Raw genomic sequence first — 19,638 nt, forward strand, 5'->3', positions numbered from 1 at the left:
ACCATTCACCTGCATTTATTGAGCCTTTTGTTCTTTACCTAGCATTGTCAGACCTTGGGGAAGATGGAGTAAAGAGATACTGCCAGGGCCACAGGAGTGAAAGACTTTTCAGAAAGACTAAGACAGTCTGCATGTGACATATAGAAACATAGGGAATGCACAAAACTTTGTTTTGTGTATAGGTATATAGGTATACGTACAAATATGTTGTAACGGGGGAGATGAGAAATAAAATATTTACTAATGTTACAGATTCCGTACAATCTGTAACAATTCTGAATAATTAATGGAGCAAGTCTCCTCTATGGAGTCTTCCCAGGGAAAATGAATACAATTTGGCACCAGGTAAGGCTGTGTGTGATTGGGAAGATTTTGCATAGCCTGTGACTGGAGGGGGTATCTATCAGGCATACAGATAGGATGACTCCACAGGCTGGCTCAAACTTAGGCATGGGGAAAGCTGTAAAGGAGAGAGGAAATCTGTAGATTCAAAAGTCTTAATGTATTTCAAAACCCCTATGTGTAGATCCACACATAAAGAGGCTTCTGTTATGGAACCTTCATCTTGCAGCCTCCTAGTCTTGATTTTTAAAAATATTTTTCTACTTTATCAGATGATAAAATAAAAGCAGGCAAGGGTAATGTATGTGAAACTCTTAGGGTACTGTAGAAATGTCAGCTATTAGTACTTCTGGCCTATCATCTCCCAGTTCTCATTTTATATTTGGGCTGTTTATCCTGCTTATTTAATGGTTGTCATTTTTATGATAGTGTGAGCATAACTAGAATATGTGGTTAAAGCAGAATGAATGGTTCTTTTAAGGCTTAGCTTATCTTAAAAGGTTTTATGTTTATGAATTGTATCACTTAAAACAATTTGGATTTCTTATAGAATCATGCTTTTGATTTGCTTTTTTGTACCTTTAAAATTTGTTTAAAACCATTTTTGGGAGTAATTATGATCTAGTTTTATGAAGAAAAAACTCCTGGTTTTCCTTTTTTGTTTTGGTATGCTTTAAAAAAAATTCTAGGGTGATTTTTACTTGAATAAAAATATCAACATACCCTCTGTGTTCATCAATTCCCATCTTAACCGGCTTTGGCTTTTTTTTTTGTTATTAGCACAGAAAATAATGGTTCTTATTGTAATTGTGTTCATTTAATTTTTAAAAAATGGTTATGCAACATAAGTAGCCAACTCTTGCTCAGTAGCCTGTTTTATCTCTAGTGACTAATTATTAGTTGGGGTAACATGCTGCAGATGTTTGATTTCTTTTTCTTTCTGTTTCTTAGCAACAACTTGAAGAAGAAGCTGCTAAGCCTCCAGAGCCAGAGAAGCCTGTGTCCCCGCCTCCTGTGGAGCAGAAACACCGCAGTATTGTCCAAATTATTTATGATGAAAATCGGGTAAGCCTGCATTTGCTGGGAGCTGACTCGTGAATGTAATCTTCAACATTGTATTAAAACCCACTCCATTTTTGGATTTGAGTATAGGTTGCAGTAAGCATCTAAGATGTTCAGTTTGTAAATCTCTTAGGATTCATGAACTTTCATGACTTGAACATGATTTTTTTCTTTTCACCTGACTTGGTTGAAAGCTTTTGATAGCCATCTTTTGGAAGGAAAGAGGCCTGGTTCTTAAGTGCAGTTCATCTTTCATGAAGTAGAAATTTATCTGGTTGTCTTGGGGGGAATCATCTAATTATAGATTCTCAGTGTGTGTTCTCTTTTGGCCCAAGTCAAAGAGAAATCTCCTTCTCCGGTTTAAACTCTTAGGGGACACTTAATAACATTCATTACTAATGAGCTGCAGTGTCACAGGTGGAAATTGTCTCTAAACTTTATTATAAACTTTAAAACTTAAAATTGGGACTCACAAGAGACTGTGGTCCTTTCCAAGCAATTTCAGCTTTCATTGCTTCGTGTAATCACTTCCTTATCTCTTGTTTTCTTTGAACTAAAAATTCCTGCTGGTTTGAAACACCCTGCAGTTACAATACTATTAGTATGTTGGTTTCACCTATTTTTTGTGTGTGTGTGTGTGTGTTAAGCTATCACAACAAAAGCACTATTTGTGATAAAAATTAATATAGATGATGGTAGTTTTTTGAATACACGCAGTTGTGAAACGTGTGAATTTAGAAATCTTTGAACTTTTCTCCATGTTAGTAGCTTTTAACATGTACAAAATTGATGTAACAAGATTGTGGCTTTGTTTAGAATTGCTGTATATAAAATTGACAATTTTAATCAGATGCATGCTTAAAATTAACTGTATTTCCTTAAATACTAAATCTTACTTGGCCAACAGCTTATGTTTTAAATGAGAAAGGAAAAGGAATTGTTTGTTGGATGATGTCATAAGGTATTCTATAAAAGCTGTGATATTATTCAGTTCACTTGCTGTTATGAAAAGTGTAGCCATCATTATACAATAAAGTCAAGGGTCGTGTCTAATTAACCAGCCTAGGGGCCAAAGGGAATTAGGCTTGTCTTGAAACAAATGGAGTAATGGAGGAAATTAGAGCTAGTTCAAGGTGAGAGCTTTAGGATTCTTCCCTGTGACATTGCTTTCTTGATTAAGTCTCTGCTGTAAATGAATATGACATTGGTAAATGGAGAAGTGATGAGACTGTTTATATGTACAAAGTTTCTTGGTAGGTTCATAAGCTACCGTGTTTCCCCGATAATAAGACCTATCCCGAAAATAAGCCCTCCCCTTACTGTGTAAGATTCCTCTAAAATAAGCCCTATTGAGATCGCTACTGTAGTGAAGGTGATCCCCTGCGCTACACGCTACATTACGGTACCCTCTGTATGAGCTGCAGCAGTGAGCACGTCATCCTGTTCTTCCCCAGTGATTTGCTTATTGAATAAAGGTACATTTTTTTGTTCACATTTACCTGTTTATTAAAATTGCTGTCAATGTTCATTAAAATAAGCCCTCCCCTGAAAATAAGCCCTCTGGTGTTTTTCTGTCCAAAAAAACTAATAAGACAGTGTCTTATTATCGGGGAAACACGGTAGCTTTATAGTTTTTGTTTTTTCAGAACCTAAGCTTTTTTGAAATATCTTGCCTAAGAGAAAGCTATAAAGTTTTAAGTACTTTATGGATATTAGAGAGTTGGTGTCATGAAAGGCTACCATTTTCCTTTTAAAGTATTTTGTGCCAAATATTATTGACTCATCATCTTTAGAAGTGTGAACAAAACATGAATATAAATGTAAATTCATTGATGTTTAATTGGTGTTGTTTGATTTACAGGCATAAAACACATGAATCAAATGTTAGTGAAATTCTTTCAGAAAAAAAAGATTTGGTGGAAAATTTTGTTTACATTTAATTTTGGTCATAGCTGTACACCCTTTTGATAGAGAAATTTCTCTTGTCATTCTGAATGTCGTGCCCAAAGGAAGAAATCTCCCTGACTGTTCATTCTCTGGGTTGTAACATTAGTGTATGTCCAGCTACCCTTAAAATTCTAAAAGATGGAAAGTTGATGTAATGTGAAATCTCTAATTAATCTTAGGTCCTCTGATGGTGAACATGCTCAATTCCTCATTAGTAATTATTGCAAAATTATATATTTTATAGCCTACTTAGTGCTTGGTATTTTCCATGGGGACCCACACTCAGTAGCCTTAAAAACTCCTATTGATCAATCCTAAATAGCTGGGCACCACGAAAATGGGGAAGAATTTTAGGAGTAAGATCTAGAAATAAAAGAACATTTTCTTCCTCATTCTTTCTTACTTAACTGTTGCCACTTGATGACAGATTGGGTCTGTAGCACTTAAATTATTAATTTTTGTGTTAATGATTGTAATGCTGACTTTTCTTAGTACTTTATTGTTTATTTATTCAAAAAACCTGTATTAAGTTTCTGCCAAGTCATTGTGCTCAGTCCTGGCAATATAGAGATATACAGGGATTCTGCTTTTTCAAAATTCATTCTAAAACAGGGAAGTCTGTTAAACACATTTGATTGAATTCAAGAAGTGTTTATTAAGCCCTTAACTCTGTGTCAGCTTCTGTCATTATGAAGATAATGAAAACCAGGATACAAGGAAGAATGAGTTAAGTGCAGAGGGAAAGGCGAGAATCTAAGATTTACAAAAACACTTTACATCATTTCATTTACACGAGCCCCGTGTGAGGCAGGTGATATAAATGTTCTTGATCCTCTCCCTCCTCTCCCTCATTTTATAGAATTTAAGTGTGTAGTTTGAGTTCCTCATTATGTGATGTGTACATAAGGAGTTGTGTGAGAGACTTACCTACCATCCAGTAGGATGGTCAAAAGACCAAGGCCGAACATTTTAGAAGTAAGCTATTCTGGAAGAAAATTCTGCTTGAGTAAGATTTAAAGTTCAGATTATGATTCATTTGGTCTCCAAACATACCATTTTACCAGGGTAATACTCAAAACAGTCTCATGACCTGCAATTACTTCTCACAGCTGTGGACTCCAGAAACATTCATTGGTTCTCACGTTGCAGAATAATACATGCTGGAAAGTAGTTCTTGGAGTTTAGCAGAGCCATTCTCCAGATGACCTATTTATTTGATTTTATTTTTTATCGGGGGAATATTTGCAAATGAAAGACACCAAAGCATAAGAGGGAACTATAAAAATCAATCTTTTGCCTCATGATTTAAAGCACTGTGGGGAAAATGCTTTTAATTTTGCCTAAATTTGTTAGGAACTTGGTATTTTTACCAGCAGGTAAGCCAGGAGTTTGAATTTGAGTCACAAAACTTCAGCATTGAAGGGGGCCTTAGATCTCAAGTTCAGCTGGTGTCCAAAGGACACCTTCCCCTCTTCTAGGCCTGACAGGTGGCCATCCAGCCTCGGCCCCTGGCACTGAGGCACCGAGGAGCTTGCTGCCTCTCGCAGCAGACAGCACCTGCGTTGGTTTAACTCAATTCTTTCTCAGAAAGTTTTACCCTTTGGAGCCAAGCAGTACAAGTGTGGACCTTTTGCACGTGGCACGTGGTCAGATATTTCAGCAGAATGATTACACTGCCCCTCCTTACATTCCCCTATCCTTCCAAAGGGAGGTCTTCTTACTCCCGCCTCATCATCTCTAGTTCATTCAGCCACCTCATTCTTTAAGGTGATCTTGAGGCACTTCATTGTTCTGGTCACCCTGCTTTGTTTTTGTTTTTAATAATATTTTTATTTTACTTCCCCCAACTACATGTAAAAGCAATTTTTTTTTTTTAATTTTTTAAAGCAATCGGGGTCAAGTAACTTGCTCAAGGTTACACGGCCAGTTATTTCTGGGTGTGGTGCTGAGTGTCTGAGCCCAGGATTTGATCCAGGTCATCCTGACACTGGAGCCGGTGCTCTTACTCGCTGAGCCCCCTGGCTGCCCCTAAGCAATTGGGGTTAAGTAACTTGCTCAAGGTTACACGGCCAGGTGTTTCTGGGTGGGTGCTAAGTGTCTGAGCCCGGGATTCGATCTCCAAGTCTTTTCAACACTGGAGCTGGTGCTCTTACTTGCTGTGCTACCTGGCCGCCCCAAAAGCAATTTTTAACATTCTTTTTTTTTTTTAAAGTTTTGATTTCTAAATTCTATCCTACCTCTCTTCCCCTTCCCTAAGATGGTAAGCAATCTGATATAGCTTATACATGTGCAGTCATGTAAAACATTTCTATATTAGTCATTTTGTGCAAGAAGACTTGAACCAAAAAAAAAAGAAGGAAAGAAAGTGAAAAATAATATACTTTGGTGTGTATTCACATGCTATCAGTTCTTTCTCTGGAGGTGGATAGCATTTTTCATCAGGAGTCCTGTGGGTCTCCAATTGTATTGATATTTGGGCACTCTTTAAGGGGATTTCCTAAACAAATAGCATAAAATAGTATATTCCTTTTTTCATATTTTTGTAGTGATTTTTTCCATGTGTTTATATTTTGTTTTTCCAAATTGCATCCTTCTTAAGGGCAGGGACTTATATTAATTAGATCAAAGACAGCACCTTAACTGTGTCTTGTTAATAGGTATTCAAATATTGATTTTTGTTGTGTACTAAATTAAGGTTATATTACCTATTAAAGGAATTATTTTGTTTCCATGTACCTTGAGACATGAATGGATATACTAACAATATTAATAGAAGTTAGATTTGTTTAGGTTCCTGATTTGTTGTGCTAGCTGTATAATTTTTATCTAGTTAGTCTCTACCATACAATTCTTTTTATTCTAGTTATGTTAAAATTATAATACTTATTAAAAACAAGTCTGATTCTGTTTGATCAATAATGAATATCTACTGTATATTTGTCACTATTCACCAATTCAGTCCGACTTCATTTTAGTCTGAATTAATAAACTTTATTATACATTGGCAAATGAAGCCAATATTCAGACCATAATTGTATTTCAAGTTACTTTTTAAAATGAGTTTGTAGTCAACTAATTTTAGTTAGAGAAAATTCTAAAATATTTAGCATTCCTTTTAAAGTTAAGTTTTGGTGTTTAACTGCTTAATTTCTATTTGCCTTTAACAATTCTTAAAGCTTTAGTTATTCCCGATAAACAGGGAGGGCAAAGTTAGAATGTACCTTCTCACAAGGAGTTGATGTAGTTTTAGAATAGTAGCAGTCCACAAATTGAGAAGGAAATGAATGGCATGAACTTTGGGGAAGAAGGGGAAAATTATCCCTATTTGTATAATATATGATGTTATACCTAGAGCACTCCAGAGAATCATCAAAGAGACTAATTGAGATTGTTAGATCAGTGCCCAGAATAAACTAGCAAAAATGAACAGTATTTTTATGTAGCAAATTTTTAAAAAAGAAAATAATAGAAATTGAAATTATTAAAAAAAAAAACAAAATAGGACTTATTTGATTACAAAATACTCTGAAGAATTTGTTAAGAATTGAAATAATTAGAAGGATATTCATTGCCCAAATCTGGGCTATGCCATTATTTTAAAATTAGTATTACTACCTAAATCATAGATATGATGCTATGCCAATAGAAGTTCCAAGAAATTACTTTATATGCTACTTTATAGAAGCAGACAAAGTAACAGATTTATTTGGAAAAACCAAAGAATCTAGAATTTCTAGGGGTATGTGAAAAAATAGTTAGGAGTAAACATGGAAATAGTATTTCCAGACCTCAAATTATATCATAAAGCAGGAAGAACTAAAACTCTGATACTGGGCAAAAACTTGAAAGTAAATCAGAGGAATATTCTAGGTAAGCATGAATCAGAAATAATTGAACTCTTAATTTTGACTTTAAGAAATCTGAGAACATCAGGGGTTTTTTTTTGGTTTGTTTTTTGCCTTTTGGAGGGGAGAAGACAGGGCATTTGGGGTTAAGTGACTTGCCCAAGGTCACACGGCTATTAAATGGTAAGTGTCTGAGGCCAGATTTGAACTCAGGTCCTCCTGACTCCAGGGCCAGTGCCTGTGCCACCTAGCCACCCTGAATATCAACTTCTTAAGGAAAGATTCCTTTTGGTAAGAATATTAGGGAAACTAGAAAGCAGTTTGGCAAAATATTAGGTTTAAACCAGCATATTCCACACCATGTACACAATCAAGTTTTAAATGCTTATTTCAATTAAATATGAAAGATGTCATTTAAAATAATTGGAGTAAAATGGATAGATATATTTTCCATGACCTTAAGGTGAAAATTTTTAAGCAAACAAGAGATATAAGAGATCCTCAAAGATAAAATAGATGATTTCAGTCACATAAAATTGAAAGACTTTTCAATGGACAAACTCAGCACAACTCCAATAAAAAGGAAGACTATAGATTTAAAAAAATGTTCGCATTAAAATATCTCTAGTGATCGGAGAATTAAGACGTAAGGAGAACTAACATAAATATTTAAGATTGAACCATTCCCCAGTGGATAAATGATTAACCACGTGAAAGGCTATCCTAAATTACTGATAATAAAATAGGAATTCAAGTCAATACAGCTCAGATTTTATATCCAGAAAATTGGTAAATTTGGCAAAACATGAAACAGTGTTGGTGGAGTGGTGGGAAAACAGGCACATATACTATTGGTGGGATTGCAGATTGGTAATCATTCTGGAAAATAGTTTGGAAATTTTCTAAGAAAGTGACTAAAGCATCTGCCATCTTTGACCCAGAGATATCACTGCTGGGCACATATATGTCTATATGCCTATCTATCTATATATATGTTTTTATCAGTATGTACACACACATGCACGCACACACTAATAAGGTCAAAGACAGAAAGGTCCCACATGTGCCAAGATATTTATTACAGCAGTTTCAGTGGTAGCAAAGAACTGGAAGTAAAGGTGTCATTCAGTTAGAAAATGGCTAAACAAATTGTTTCACATGAATATATTGGAGTGCTACTGTGCTGTAAGAAATGACAGGACGATTCAGAGAAATGGGAAGAATTCTGTGTATGGAGTGTAGTAAGTAGTATAGTATAGTAAACCAAACAAGGAAGACATTCTGCTTAGAGCTTACAGTTCTTTAAACTAATAGTACAGCCACCAAAATCGCTTGAAACTGACCATCTAACATGACCTGGCTTGACACCAGAGAAAAAAAGCTGCACCGCTCTTTGTTGTAGAGGACAAGGACTTTGGTTATAGATTATATGTAGAATGCATATGCCATCCAAAATAGGCTGTGTATTTGCTTATGCTGAGCTATTTTTTCTCTCTCTTAATCTGTTACAAGGGGAAGGCTCTTTGGAGCTAGCAAAGAGGGAAGGGATATATTTGAAAATATAGAAGCAAAATGTGTTAAAATTATCTGTGCTTTAGATAGTGATGCTAGAGACAAAACAGTCTAATTCATTTATTTGTTGAAAAGGTATATAATACAAATTAAAGAGATATTAAATCTCTTCTACCCACAACACAAGGGATGTATATTTGGAAATAAGAATTTTCTAGGATAGATGTTTGTTATGTTTTTTTAGTATGTAATTATTTTGTTTATAATTATTCAATACAACAATGTCTTTATCATTTATAGAAAAAAGCAGAAGAAGCTCATAAAATTTTTGAAGGTCTTGGCCCAAAAGTTGAACTGGTAAGTGAGCCTTTGCCTTTTTCTTGTATTGTTTTCTTGTGTGTTCTTTATTCTATTTTTACCTTTTAGGACTTTGTTCATTTTATCTTTTTTAAAAAAATTGATGTTTCAGTCTTTACAACACATACATTTTTGAACATAACTATCCGCATCCTCTTTGCCCAGAAGACCTTTGTTCATAACAGAATTAAAACAGAATTAAATTTATTTTCAATATGAGTTAGTTGGGCCTATGGTGGGCACTTCTGTTTATTCTGCACCTTAATAGGCAGCTGTTATGAATTGCTAGGGCCACATTCCTCTCCTGATTATAGCCTTCAGATGGTTAGCCTCTCCAGACTTCTGTTGAGGTTGCTAGTCTTGGGAAAAAACCCTGCTGCCATTTCAAAGACCAGCACCTTTGTACGGCCTCAGCTTGTGCTGTTTTAGCTTACCCTTTGATAAACAAGGGTCGCCTTCATGCCTTCTGTGCTAAAGCATTCTAACCAAACGTGGGTGGATCTTTAATTTATCAGTTCAGACTGATTATCTGATCAGTGCTAGGAGCTCCTGATGTGGAACCTCTTTCTGCCTGTATAGTTTGGCACCTTTATGTAATTTATGGTCTTAAGATGTTTCTGAGGGCACCAGAAAGTTAAACATTTTGGGCAGGTCACACAGCGAAGAAGTGTCAGTGCCAGGACGTGAACCTCTGTCTTGCTGACTTCATGGCTGATCCACAATCCATGAAGCCACACTTCTCTCTTTGCTCATTGTGAATAAGAAAATGGAGGTAGGGCCTGTGTGTATATCTTTGTGTGAGTAACCCACTGCCTCTCATTGGTCCTGCAGGACAGACTAAGTATTCCTACTGGATTTTGGATTACAAATATTAGGGAGGGAAAGAATCAGTGATGATGCTAATGGCCACCTTTAACTTTCTTTGAAATTTAAAATATCCATGAGAAATTTTTTTTATCATCAGACATGAGCTCAGTTTCTGGATTTTTAAAAAACATTCTCACTAAAAAGAGGAAAAACAAGATTAAAGAGATGGCTTTCTCTGGGCACGTGCAGATAAAAGTTCCAAATTTCCAAGTGAGAGTACACTCTAATGTTGTGGAATACATTCTTTTCGATTTTCTACAGATATCAGGGCAACCCTTGAGTGATTTCTTTTTTTTTTTCATTTTACAGCCACTTTACAACCAGCCGTCCGACACCAAGGTGTACCATGAAAACATCAAGACGTAAGTATTTCTTGATCGTGGAATCCCGTCCTTTAGAGGCCACCCATAAACGCACGGCTCTGTCAGTGAGGCTCTCCTCTGTTGGTCACTGCTTGCTGTAAGATCAGATCCTACAGGCCTTTGAGACTCAGGCCTTTGCTCTCATCTTGTGTTAGCTCCCTTTGATTTCTTGGGGGTTGGGCGAGCAGCTTTGAGTTCCCCAAGACCAAAAGTGACATAGACTGTGACGTAACCTGGCTGGTTTTATAATCGCTAGTAGAGAGTGGATACTGAACCTTGAAATGGCTTACCTTGAGGCTTGAATTTTTTGCCTCCTGTTTTGTCTTTTTTTCAGTGGAGCACCTGCAAGGCGCATGATGAAGTAAGATAATGAAGCTTTTTCATTTAAGACTAGTGATGACACCGTCCCCCACCAAGCCACATCTGCCATTGCAAAGTAGAAGCGCCACGGATCATTTTATCATTATTCACAATCCTATTCTAGGGAAATCCCTTCCATGCCTCTTGCCAGCTACGGTATTTGTAGACCCTTCTGCCATTTAACGTCCTGGCGCCTCGTGCCTTGGAAGTGCGAGGAGACTGCTCGCTCCCACAAAGTCCTTATCCTTGTGCATTGTAGGATGAGGCCTGGATGGATACCACTTTGGGGGCTCGGAGCTTAAGTGGAATGGAAACTACTTGTAACATAATTGCAGTCAGGTGTAGATTGTTAGGGATCTTGCTTTTTTGTTTGTTTGTTTTGTTTTTTAATTTGTAATTTTAAGATATTTTCTGGTGAATTATTTACTAGTGAGTTACCAAAAAATGAGATGAGTTCCAATATAATGTTTCCAAATATTTTATTGAATGTTTTGCTAACCATAACTAGAAGCTATATTGTTGTTTACTAATAGATGCCAATGGCACATTACTGTTAATTTTTTTCATTTCTTGTTGAGAGTACAAGTGAAACAGAAAACCCCGTTGCACCTATGAGCAAGAGCTCATTCAAGAACTGTTGGCAAAGATGATTTAGCAAAGAATGCATAAGAATGTGTATGAATAACAACTGATCTGAATTCTAGTCTAGGATACAGCTCTTTAAATATTATATTCACAATGAAGTAATTACACATTCTTATTAGCTTCTTTTTGTGGGATGCTGTTACAGTATTAGACTGTAGAAGGTGGTTAACTAAAATTGTAAAATATAAAGTATTTTAAATATAAACTATTAAGGGCAGCAGCTAGGTAGTTCAGTGGGTAGAATGCTGGGCTTGGAATCAGGAAGACTCATCTTCCTGAGTTCAAATCTGGCTTCAGATACTTACTAGCTGTGTGACTCTGGGCAAGTCACTTTATCCTGTTGGCCTTAGTTTCCCCACATATAAAATGAGCTGGGACAGGAAATGGCAAACTACTCTTTGCCAAGAAAACCCCACATGGGTTCCCAAAGAGTCAGATACAACTAAAACAACTGAATGGCAACAACATAAAGTTTTAACATAGAATGAATCTGTGATACATACAAAAGTAGTATCAGACAGAAATCTAGCTAACTTCTTTAACTTCCTCATTTTAATTACTTTGTGTATTCTCTCCCTCTTGTATATTTTCTGAAGAGTGGTTACTGTTTTCTGTTTCATTTGTGTTCTCTGGTATGTTCAGTGCTCATCTGTTTGACTGATTTTGTGATATATTTGAGTTCTTAGTAAATTACCTTTTCAAATAGTATCTATAAATTGTGATAGATTTGCATTTATTTCTGATTTATCAATTGACTAAAATTAGATCAAATTGAATGTATGTAAAATATCTGACCTGCATACAGTTAAATGTATGTTATGCACACAGTAATTGAACTGATACATAGTAGAATATGCATACTTACTGTTTTTCATAGTTTATATAAAATTGCTAAAGTGTACTACAGTGACTCTTTGTAGTTCTTGGCTGCTTTTCCTATAGTCCACTCTCAATTATTCCTGTTGATGCAATGGAACAGTGACATGGTTAATCCAAAAGTCATTTCTGTTTTGCTTTGGGATCTATTTTTTTTCACAGATTAAATCTGTGCTACGTTTGTTGGGAGATTCATAAAACTTCATAATGATGAAAGCATGCTTCTTCATACAGGCCTCCTGCTCAGTTCTTTCCCTTGTTTCTAATTAGTGGCTGGAAATGGACTGTGTGACTTCTCAGACCATTCAAAACTATCTATAATGGACCACGTGCTTCTCATATAAGAGAGACATTTACCTTACTCAGCCTTTCCTGGATGATTGGGTCAAGTAGGGCTCGTTTTTTTCCATAGACCCCACCCCTACCCCTGCTCCTGCAGTCTCTCCTGGTTTGGAGCAGACAGCCTGCTTATGGCAAGATAAAGGACAGTAGGCAATGTCATGTTTAATTTGAAAGGTTGATTTTTCTGTATTTAATTGAGCAGGAATAATTGAGAATTGACTTTATTTCTATGAGTTCCTCCAGTCTGGAAGAGGAAGCCTTCTGGGCAGTTATAATTATTAAACTTACCAATTTTTCAGGATAGAAAAATGATTTTGAGAGAACTTTATTATGAAAATTATTCTCAAATCCTCGTGACTTGATTTCTCATGTCATTAAACTATTTGGTGAAGATAGTAAATCAGTTATTGGCTTGTATTATTTTCTCACTTTCACAAATGATATTTTCTCTTCTAGAAACCAGGTGATGAGGAAAAAACTCATCTTATTTTTTAAAAGAAGAAATCATGCAAGAAAGCAAAGGGTGAGGGCTTCTCCTTATTGACTTAATGTCTTTGAGATTTGTACAAACCTTTTTGTTTGTTTGTGTAGGCAGACACAATGGCCAGGAGGAGCAACAGTGTGCAGAGTTGTGCTGATGAGGATGTTGACTTATATGTAATAAACACTCCACCAGTGTTGTGGGGGCATAGCTTACATAGTTGTGTGTCTGTCATTCTTAGATTGGTGTGAGATTTTGTGTTCTTTTTACCCAGCCAGAATAAGACTATTGGTAAGTGGTTTTAAAAGTATTTATGAAGATTGAGTGGGGTGGGCTGTACTTTGTCTCCCTAACTTTTAAATTAATGGGATAATTAAAAACCTGGTTATGTGATAGAAACGTGTTTCAATTTGAAAGTGGCAAAAACCTTAGTTTTATAACATTATTGTGCCTTCATTTTCACAACTTAATTCTTCTTGAAAACAAGTCATAGCAAATTTTATCTCTGTTTATCAGTTTATAATATTCTTCACATGACATTTCTTAGGCAAACAATAGTTTTTCTATTTACACTTGTGATATAAAAATAGAATATTAGTAAGTTTAAACCAAAATGAATTGATAGCTCTATTTTTAAGGTCCTGAATGTGGTCTTTTAAGAAAAACATAAACCAGGAATTGATGCTTAGTAGAAGACTTCAGATAACTTCATTTGTATTTTTTATTGTTGTTGTTAAGTCTCAAGCCTTATAGTTTTTTTAAAGAAATAACTTCAAAAATTTTCTTCTAATATATGAAATCATTGGTATTAATAGAATAAATATTAATAATACAATTATGGCAACAACATGAATAGATGGAATGATGTTGGTAGGAAGAGCTTTTGACAAAAAAGTCATAATTCACCGAGTTCCCATTTTAGCATAACTTTCACTGTCTGATCACCTGGGACAAGTCACCAAGCAACCTGCTGTCTTTGTCCTTGTTTGTAAAATGATCTTTAAAGGTTCTTTATTTCTAATGTTTGGATTCTGACAAATTGTTTTTTCCTGCTTGTAGCTTGCTGGTGTCTTTACCTGTCTTTGAAATTTGAGCATGAATTCTGTGTTTTACCTTTGAAAAGCATTTAAGTCATTTATTTTTGGAGGACTATTTAATAATGAGCACTTCTGATTTTTTTTTTATTACAGTGTTGTCAACTGAATGTGAATTTAAAGTAGTCACCCTCTGTTATTAGCTATTGACATACATTCAGGCCAAGTTACAGAGAAGGGGAAATGTTGGTATGGTCCAACCAGCTCTGGCTTGTGGTGGTGAGACTCTTGTGCTTTTAAAAGCTTCTTCCCTGCTACCAGCCTGCTGTTAGAAATATTCTACTGCTGTATCAATCAGTACAACCTATGATGTAGACAAGCTGTGTAACATACACACACACACACACACACACACACACACACACGAATAATAATATTCTATGACTACTTTTACCTGATTGAGTTGCGGAATGAAATCACCATTTACTTTGGCTCTTCAAAACAAAGACATTACCACTGAGTGACCTGCCTGTTTAGATCTTTTTTAAAGCATAACCCCTTTGACAAAGAAACATATTTGGATGACACATTCGGGTGATGTTATTCAAAGACTTTCAGTTAAATTTTGTCCATTATTAATTTCTGTTTTCTATATTTAATAGGAGCAAAAAATTTGCCAGCGTTATGATCAGCTTATGGAGGCATGGGAGAAAAAAGTGGACAGAATAGAGAATAATCCCCGGAGGAAAGCTAAAGAGAGTAAAACTCGAGAATACTATGAAAAACAATTTCCAGAAATTCGAAAGCAAAGGGAACAACAAGAAAGATTTCAGAGGTAGTAATGAATGGCCATGACATTTTTTTCCAATTTAAATTTTGATTATGTCACTGTTTAGACTTCATTGAATTAAAGAAATTCATTACAGCTTTACTATATTTATTTAGAATCAAATGTTGACTGTCATCCATTGTAAGTTTTGAAAATTTTTCTCTTTGTTTATTTGACTTTGGGGACAAATCTGAGTAGAGATGAATATTTAAAAATTGTTTTCTAGTTCTTAAACATGTAACCCTCTTTGGGAATGACACTGAATATGGATGAGAATTCCATGCAGAACATCTAAGTTTCCACATTATAGTAACTCTAACAATACTCCTAAAAAGGTTCATGGTAGTGTTAATTGATCACAAGCTATCCAGTTTAAGAAATTCTTTGTTTTTGTTAGGATAATCTCTGGTTTCTTTTTCCTTTTAGAAAATAAGATGCCACTTGGTAAAGATTTTTGAATTCTTTAGTTTTTATTTTCTATTGTAAGCCAGAGCTATGAAAACCCTTTTCATCCCACTTTAGTTTCTATATTGGAGGGTATTTTTTTTTAACATTTGGCATACTTCTCAGCCTGCAATGATACTCTTGGTTGAAAGGCAGACCAGAGGCTCCTGTCTGAAGTTTAGATGGAATCAGCAGCTGTAAAAAAAAACAACAACCGACTCTAAGAATACTTTTTCCAGAAGGTTCTCCCATATGTGCACTTGTTGAGCATGTGGCCTTTAAATGTTTGGATCAGCTTTTAAATAGTTACTCATTTACATGGTGATAGCCTCATGTTACCTAGCCTGCTTATTCAGTCAAATTTTAAAGTTTTTCATGTTCCTTTTAGTGTTTTAACAGGTTATTTGAAAAAAAAAAAATAAACAGCACTCCTCCAGAAATTAGTATAGTAAATTTATGGCCACATACTTTAAAATGTAAAGGTCTTCTAATCTGCCCTAACTTTCTTCTTGTGTCTAGGGTTGGACAGAGAGGAGCTGGTCTTTCTGCCACCATCGCTCGAAGTGAACATGAGATTTCTGAAATCATTGACGGCCTCTCTGAGCAGGAGGTGAGCCTTGAGATTGATTTTCACCTGGGTCTTTAGGGTCTGTTCTGGAGGTGTTATGGTGCCACTTTTAGTCTTAGCCCCTATAGAGCTGGAAATCCTTTGTGTAGTATTCACTCTGTGAATGATTGATTCTGTTTTCGCCATACACTTCCTCATCAGATTAACTAGTTCTTTTTTTTTTTTTTTTAAAGCAATCGGGGTTAAGTAACTTGCTCGAGGTTACACGGCCAGTTATTTCTGGGTGTGGTGCTGAGTATCTGAGCCCAGGTTTGATCCAGGTCATCCCGACACTGGAGCCGGTGCTCTTACTCACTGTGCTACCTGGCCGCCCCAGATTAACTAGGTTTTTATTCCACTGGGTTGGACCTAGCAAAAGAGCCAGTTCTTCGTGGTTTGTACAAATCAAGAATAGTTAGGGTGAGGATAATTAGAAAACTCAGCTAACTTAAACCACCTCTTAATGAACTCTGGGATATTTGGTTGAATTTCTTTTGATGCAGTTTTGTTAAAACAAGCACTTTCTAATTTATGGGACTTGGTGGTTGAATAGCCCGTGTCCAGCTACTCTGTAATTAATTAGTAAGTGAAAAGAATATAAAATAATAAAAAAGAATGTGATGCAATTTGATGTGATCTCTGTAGAGGAATTATAATGGTTATGAATGAACCTTTCTTCATCCTTTCACTCCCTTTTCTCTTTTAACCTTTCTTCATTTCATTCTCTTTTTTGAATCTTTAGATTGATGACATTTTGGGTTGGGGGCAATTTCGGTGGTTGAATTGTTTGATAAGTAAAGCAGTGTAGAGTCAAAGAGTAGCATATTGTGCCTGGACAGAAGAATGTTGAAAAGTTTGGCTCTCTTTTCTGAAGGAGTCATGGGATCTAGCTTTTTCAGGTCACACAGTTGGTGTGATTTGCAATTCACTAGCTGTTCTCAACCTCAGTTTCCCCATCTGCCAATGACAAGAGCTTTGTGTTGATGGTCCCTTCCAGCCTAATCATAGAATCACAGTTTAGAACTGGGAGGAGCCTCTGAGCCTGCCTTGTCTAGCCTTCTATATGAGAGATAAAGAGCCTAGAGCCAGGAAAGACCTTTGAAAAGGCCTCATGTGACTTTGACACAGGGCCTCCCCTCCATATCTAGGGATTTTCCCAATACGTGGCTGCCATTTGCATTATGGATAAGCCTGTTCAGGAATTCACAAAACTTAAAAGTGATGAAGTCACATTGTGAAGGCCCTCTTTAGGAGAATCTGAAAGCTATCATGCTGCTTTCCAGTCCTTCCCCATTCTTCCATCTACCTATCCCCAACCCTATTTAAAGGCGGTCATATTATTTTCTGTGTAGGCAAAAGCAGTATTCCTATGGAATTGATCTCTTGTTTGTAGAACTAATTCATGCAGGGTTTACCTGTAGTTTTGATATAGGTGAAAAAAAAAAGTCCTGCATTTTGAATGAGAAGATGTGCATTTGAATCCTGACTTAGTGATCTCTTTAGTGATCTTTTTCCTAACCTATAAAATGGATTTAATAATCATATTCTCTGTCTACTTCATAGTGTCACGGGGATCAAATGAAAAACTGTAAAATTGTCTAAGTATAGTAAACTGCTAAATTTAATCAGCTCTTATTGTCATTATGCAGTCTTCCCACTGTTTGGTTACTAAACAAAGGGATAGAAGTAATTTGGATGGATCTGACAAATTTGCACTTGAAACTATCTTAGCCTCAGGTATAATGACCAAACTTTGGATCAGGAGACACAGATTTGGATCCAGCCTTAGCCCTGACACTTGCCAGCTGTGGAATCACTTAGCTATTCAAAAGCCACAGTTCACATTCTGCAAAAGGGCAGCAATACTTTCATCACACACTAGTCAGGGCATTTGTGAAGAAAGCACCTTGCAAATGTGAAGGAGCATGAAGTATTTTGTGTGCAACTTTTGTGTGGTCTTACACTGGAGTTGGAAGGATCTAAGTTAGTGAAGGATTGTTTAATTAAGAAATGTAAGCCACCTCTTAATGTACTCTGTGGTTGAATATCTTTTTTTTTTTCAATTTAAAATATAATATCCTAAAGTTTGCAGTCTATTTGTGTTTAGATTATTATGTAAAGATGGAAAGATGGCACTTCTCCCCCCCACTCCCCACCCCCACCCCAGAGTGCCTTTCTCAGAAGTTTTCTTTGTGTGATCTTGGTGAAGTCCTTTAACCCACTAGGGCCTCCCTTTATCACCAAAATGAGGTTTTCTTCCAGCTCCTCCTGGCCACAGATTTACATCTTGTTATGCAGAGTCCAATCTCCTCTTGAAGAAGAATCTTCTCTCCAGCCTCTCCAGTCACTGGTCGCCCAGAGTTTTGCTTGGAGAAATTGAATGAGGGGGGGAACTTACTGACTGTGAAAGTAGCCAATTTTCATCAAGCTTTCATTTCTTTTTTTGGAATTGTAACTCCCCCACATTACTTGTAGTTCTGCCAAACAAAGCTAGCTGGTTTAGTCATTCTTCCACTCAACAACCTTTCAAACACTTATGCAACTATTACATATTCACCAAGCCTCTTCTCTAGGACTAAATGTCCATAGTTCTTTCAACCTGAGAGTCTTCACCCTACAAAGTATGCTTCCTTTGAATGCTGCTGTTTAGCAGTGTCCTCCCTAGGATCTACCACTTAGAACCGGGCCGTCCTTTTCAAGTGTGGCCAAGATGGATTGATCCCTTGTTCGCATGAGATGTTATCATGAAGTTCAATGCTATTTTAATGCCATTTTCAATCGTATTCGCTTTCTTGGCTTTCACATCATTCTGTTGACATATTTGGAGACTCTTTAAGTAAATCCTCAGACTTTTTTCAGGTGAACTCCTGTCTACACCTGCTCCCCCTACATTGTACTTGGGTGACTTTGGACACACAAGTAAGACTTTACCTTCATTCCTAGTCAGTTTTAACCTGTTTGATGCTTCCTTCTGTTCTGGCCTGTCAGACATTTTTCCGATTCTTGATAGTTATTCAGGATGATGCAATTTCTGTTTCACCGGCTGTAATGTAATGCCAAGGAAAGGCAACTTCCCAAGGTTCAAAATACCAGCATAGGTGCTCTCCATTTTATTCAGTGACAAACCAAGAACAGAAAAGATCAAAACATGACATCATTCAAAATACAGCATTTACTAAGTGTGATTAAATAATCTCCAAGTACTACCCCACCCCAGGACCTTCCATTCATTCAATCAATTACAGAGTCCCTGTTCTAAATACTACTCCACCCCTAGGCTGTACCTTCATTTAGTCCACCACAAAGCCCCTCTTCTCAAATGGAGATTAGTTTCCAAACATAAGTAAAGTACATTCATTTGTTCAACCATAGAACACAAAAAGGTCAAAAGCTCCCCACCCCTGGATCACAATTGAATCTACCCCAGAGTTACATCAAGTTTAAGCATAGCACTTAATAACCCAAATGGAGGTCTTTTCTTCATCTTGACAAGAGGCAAGTTCTCAGCAATCTTAGTTCCTGGGGAGACAAGGCTTAGCAAGGCCACAAGATACATTGCCAGTCTCTTCATTAATTCATCCTCTGTCTGCAGAACAGTCCTAGAACCCCTGAAAACATTAGCAAAACCCTCTCCCAGGATTTCTGTAAACATACAACAAGAAAATCCTTCTTCAGGGCTTCTGAACCAACAGAAAGGTTCCCAGACCCCTGCAACAACAGCACTGT

At 36.4% G+C, this 19,638-nt stretch overlaps 1 protein-coding gene across 12 annotated transcripts in view; it reads left to right on the forward strand.

The window, feature by feature from the left end:
- The window catches only part of NCOR1 (nuclear receptor corepressor 1), a 211,728-nt gene that overhangs the window by 72,039 nt on the left and 120,051 nt on the right, over positions 1-19,638 (forward strand). For 10 of the 12 annotated variants that reach the window (XM_069089582.1, XM_069089581.1, XM_069089584.1 and 7 more), the window contains exons 6-12: positions 1,294-1,407; positions 9,009-9,065; positions 10,242-10,294; positions 10,629-10,655; positions 12,974-13,040; positions 14,695-14,867; positions 15,825-15,915. In XM_069089582.1, coding sequence (XP_068945683.1) covers positions 1,294-1,407; positions 9,009-9,065; positions 10,242-10,294; positions 10,629-10,655; positions 12,974-13,040; positions 14,695-14,867; positions 15,825-15,915 — 582 coding nt within the window. The remainder of the gene's footprint in view (positions 1-1,293; positions 1,408-9,008; positions 9,066-10,241; positions 10,295-10,628; positions 10,656-12,973; positions 13,041-14,694; positions 14,868-15,824; positions 15,916-19,638) is intronic. The other 2 variants (XM_069089585.1, XM_069089592.1) reach the window with 1 other exon arrangement.

This window comes from Petaurus breviceps, unplaced genomic scaffold (assembly GCF_028583685.1).
Source record: "Petaurus breviceps papuanus isolate PSGF00001 unplaced genomic scaffold, PetGlider_PUasm1.0 186, whole genome shotgun sequence".
NCBI lineage: Eukaryota > Metazoa > Chordata > Mammalia > Diprotodontia > Petauridae > Petaurus > Petaurus breviceps.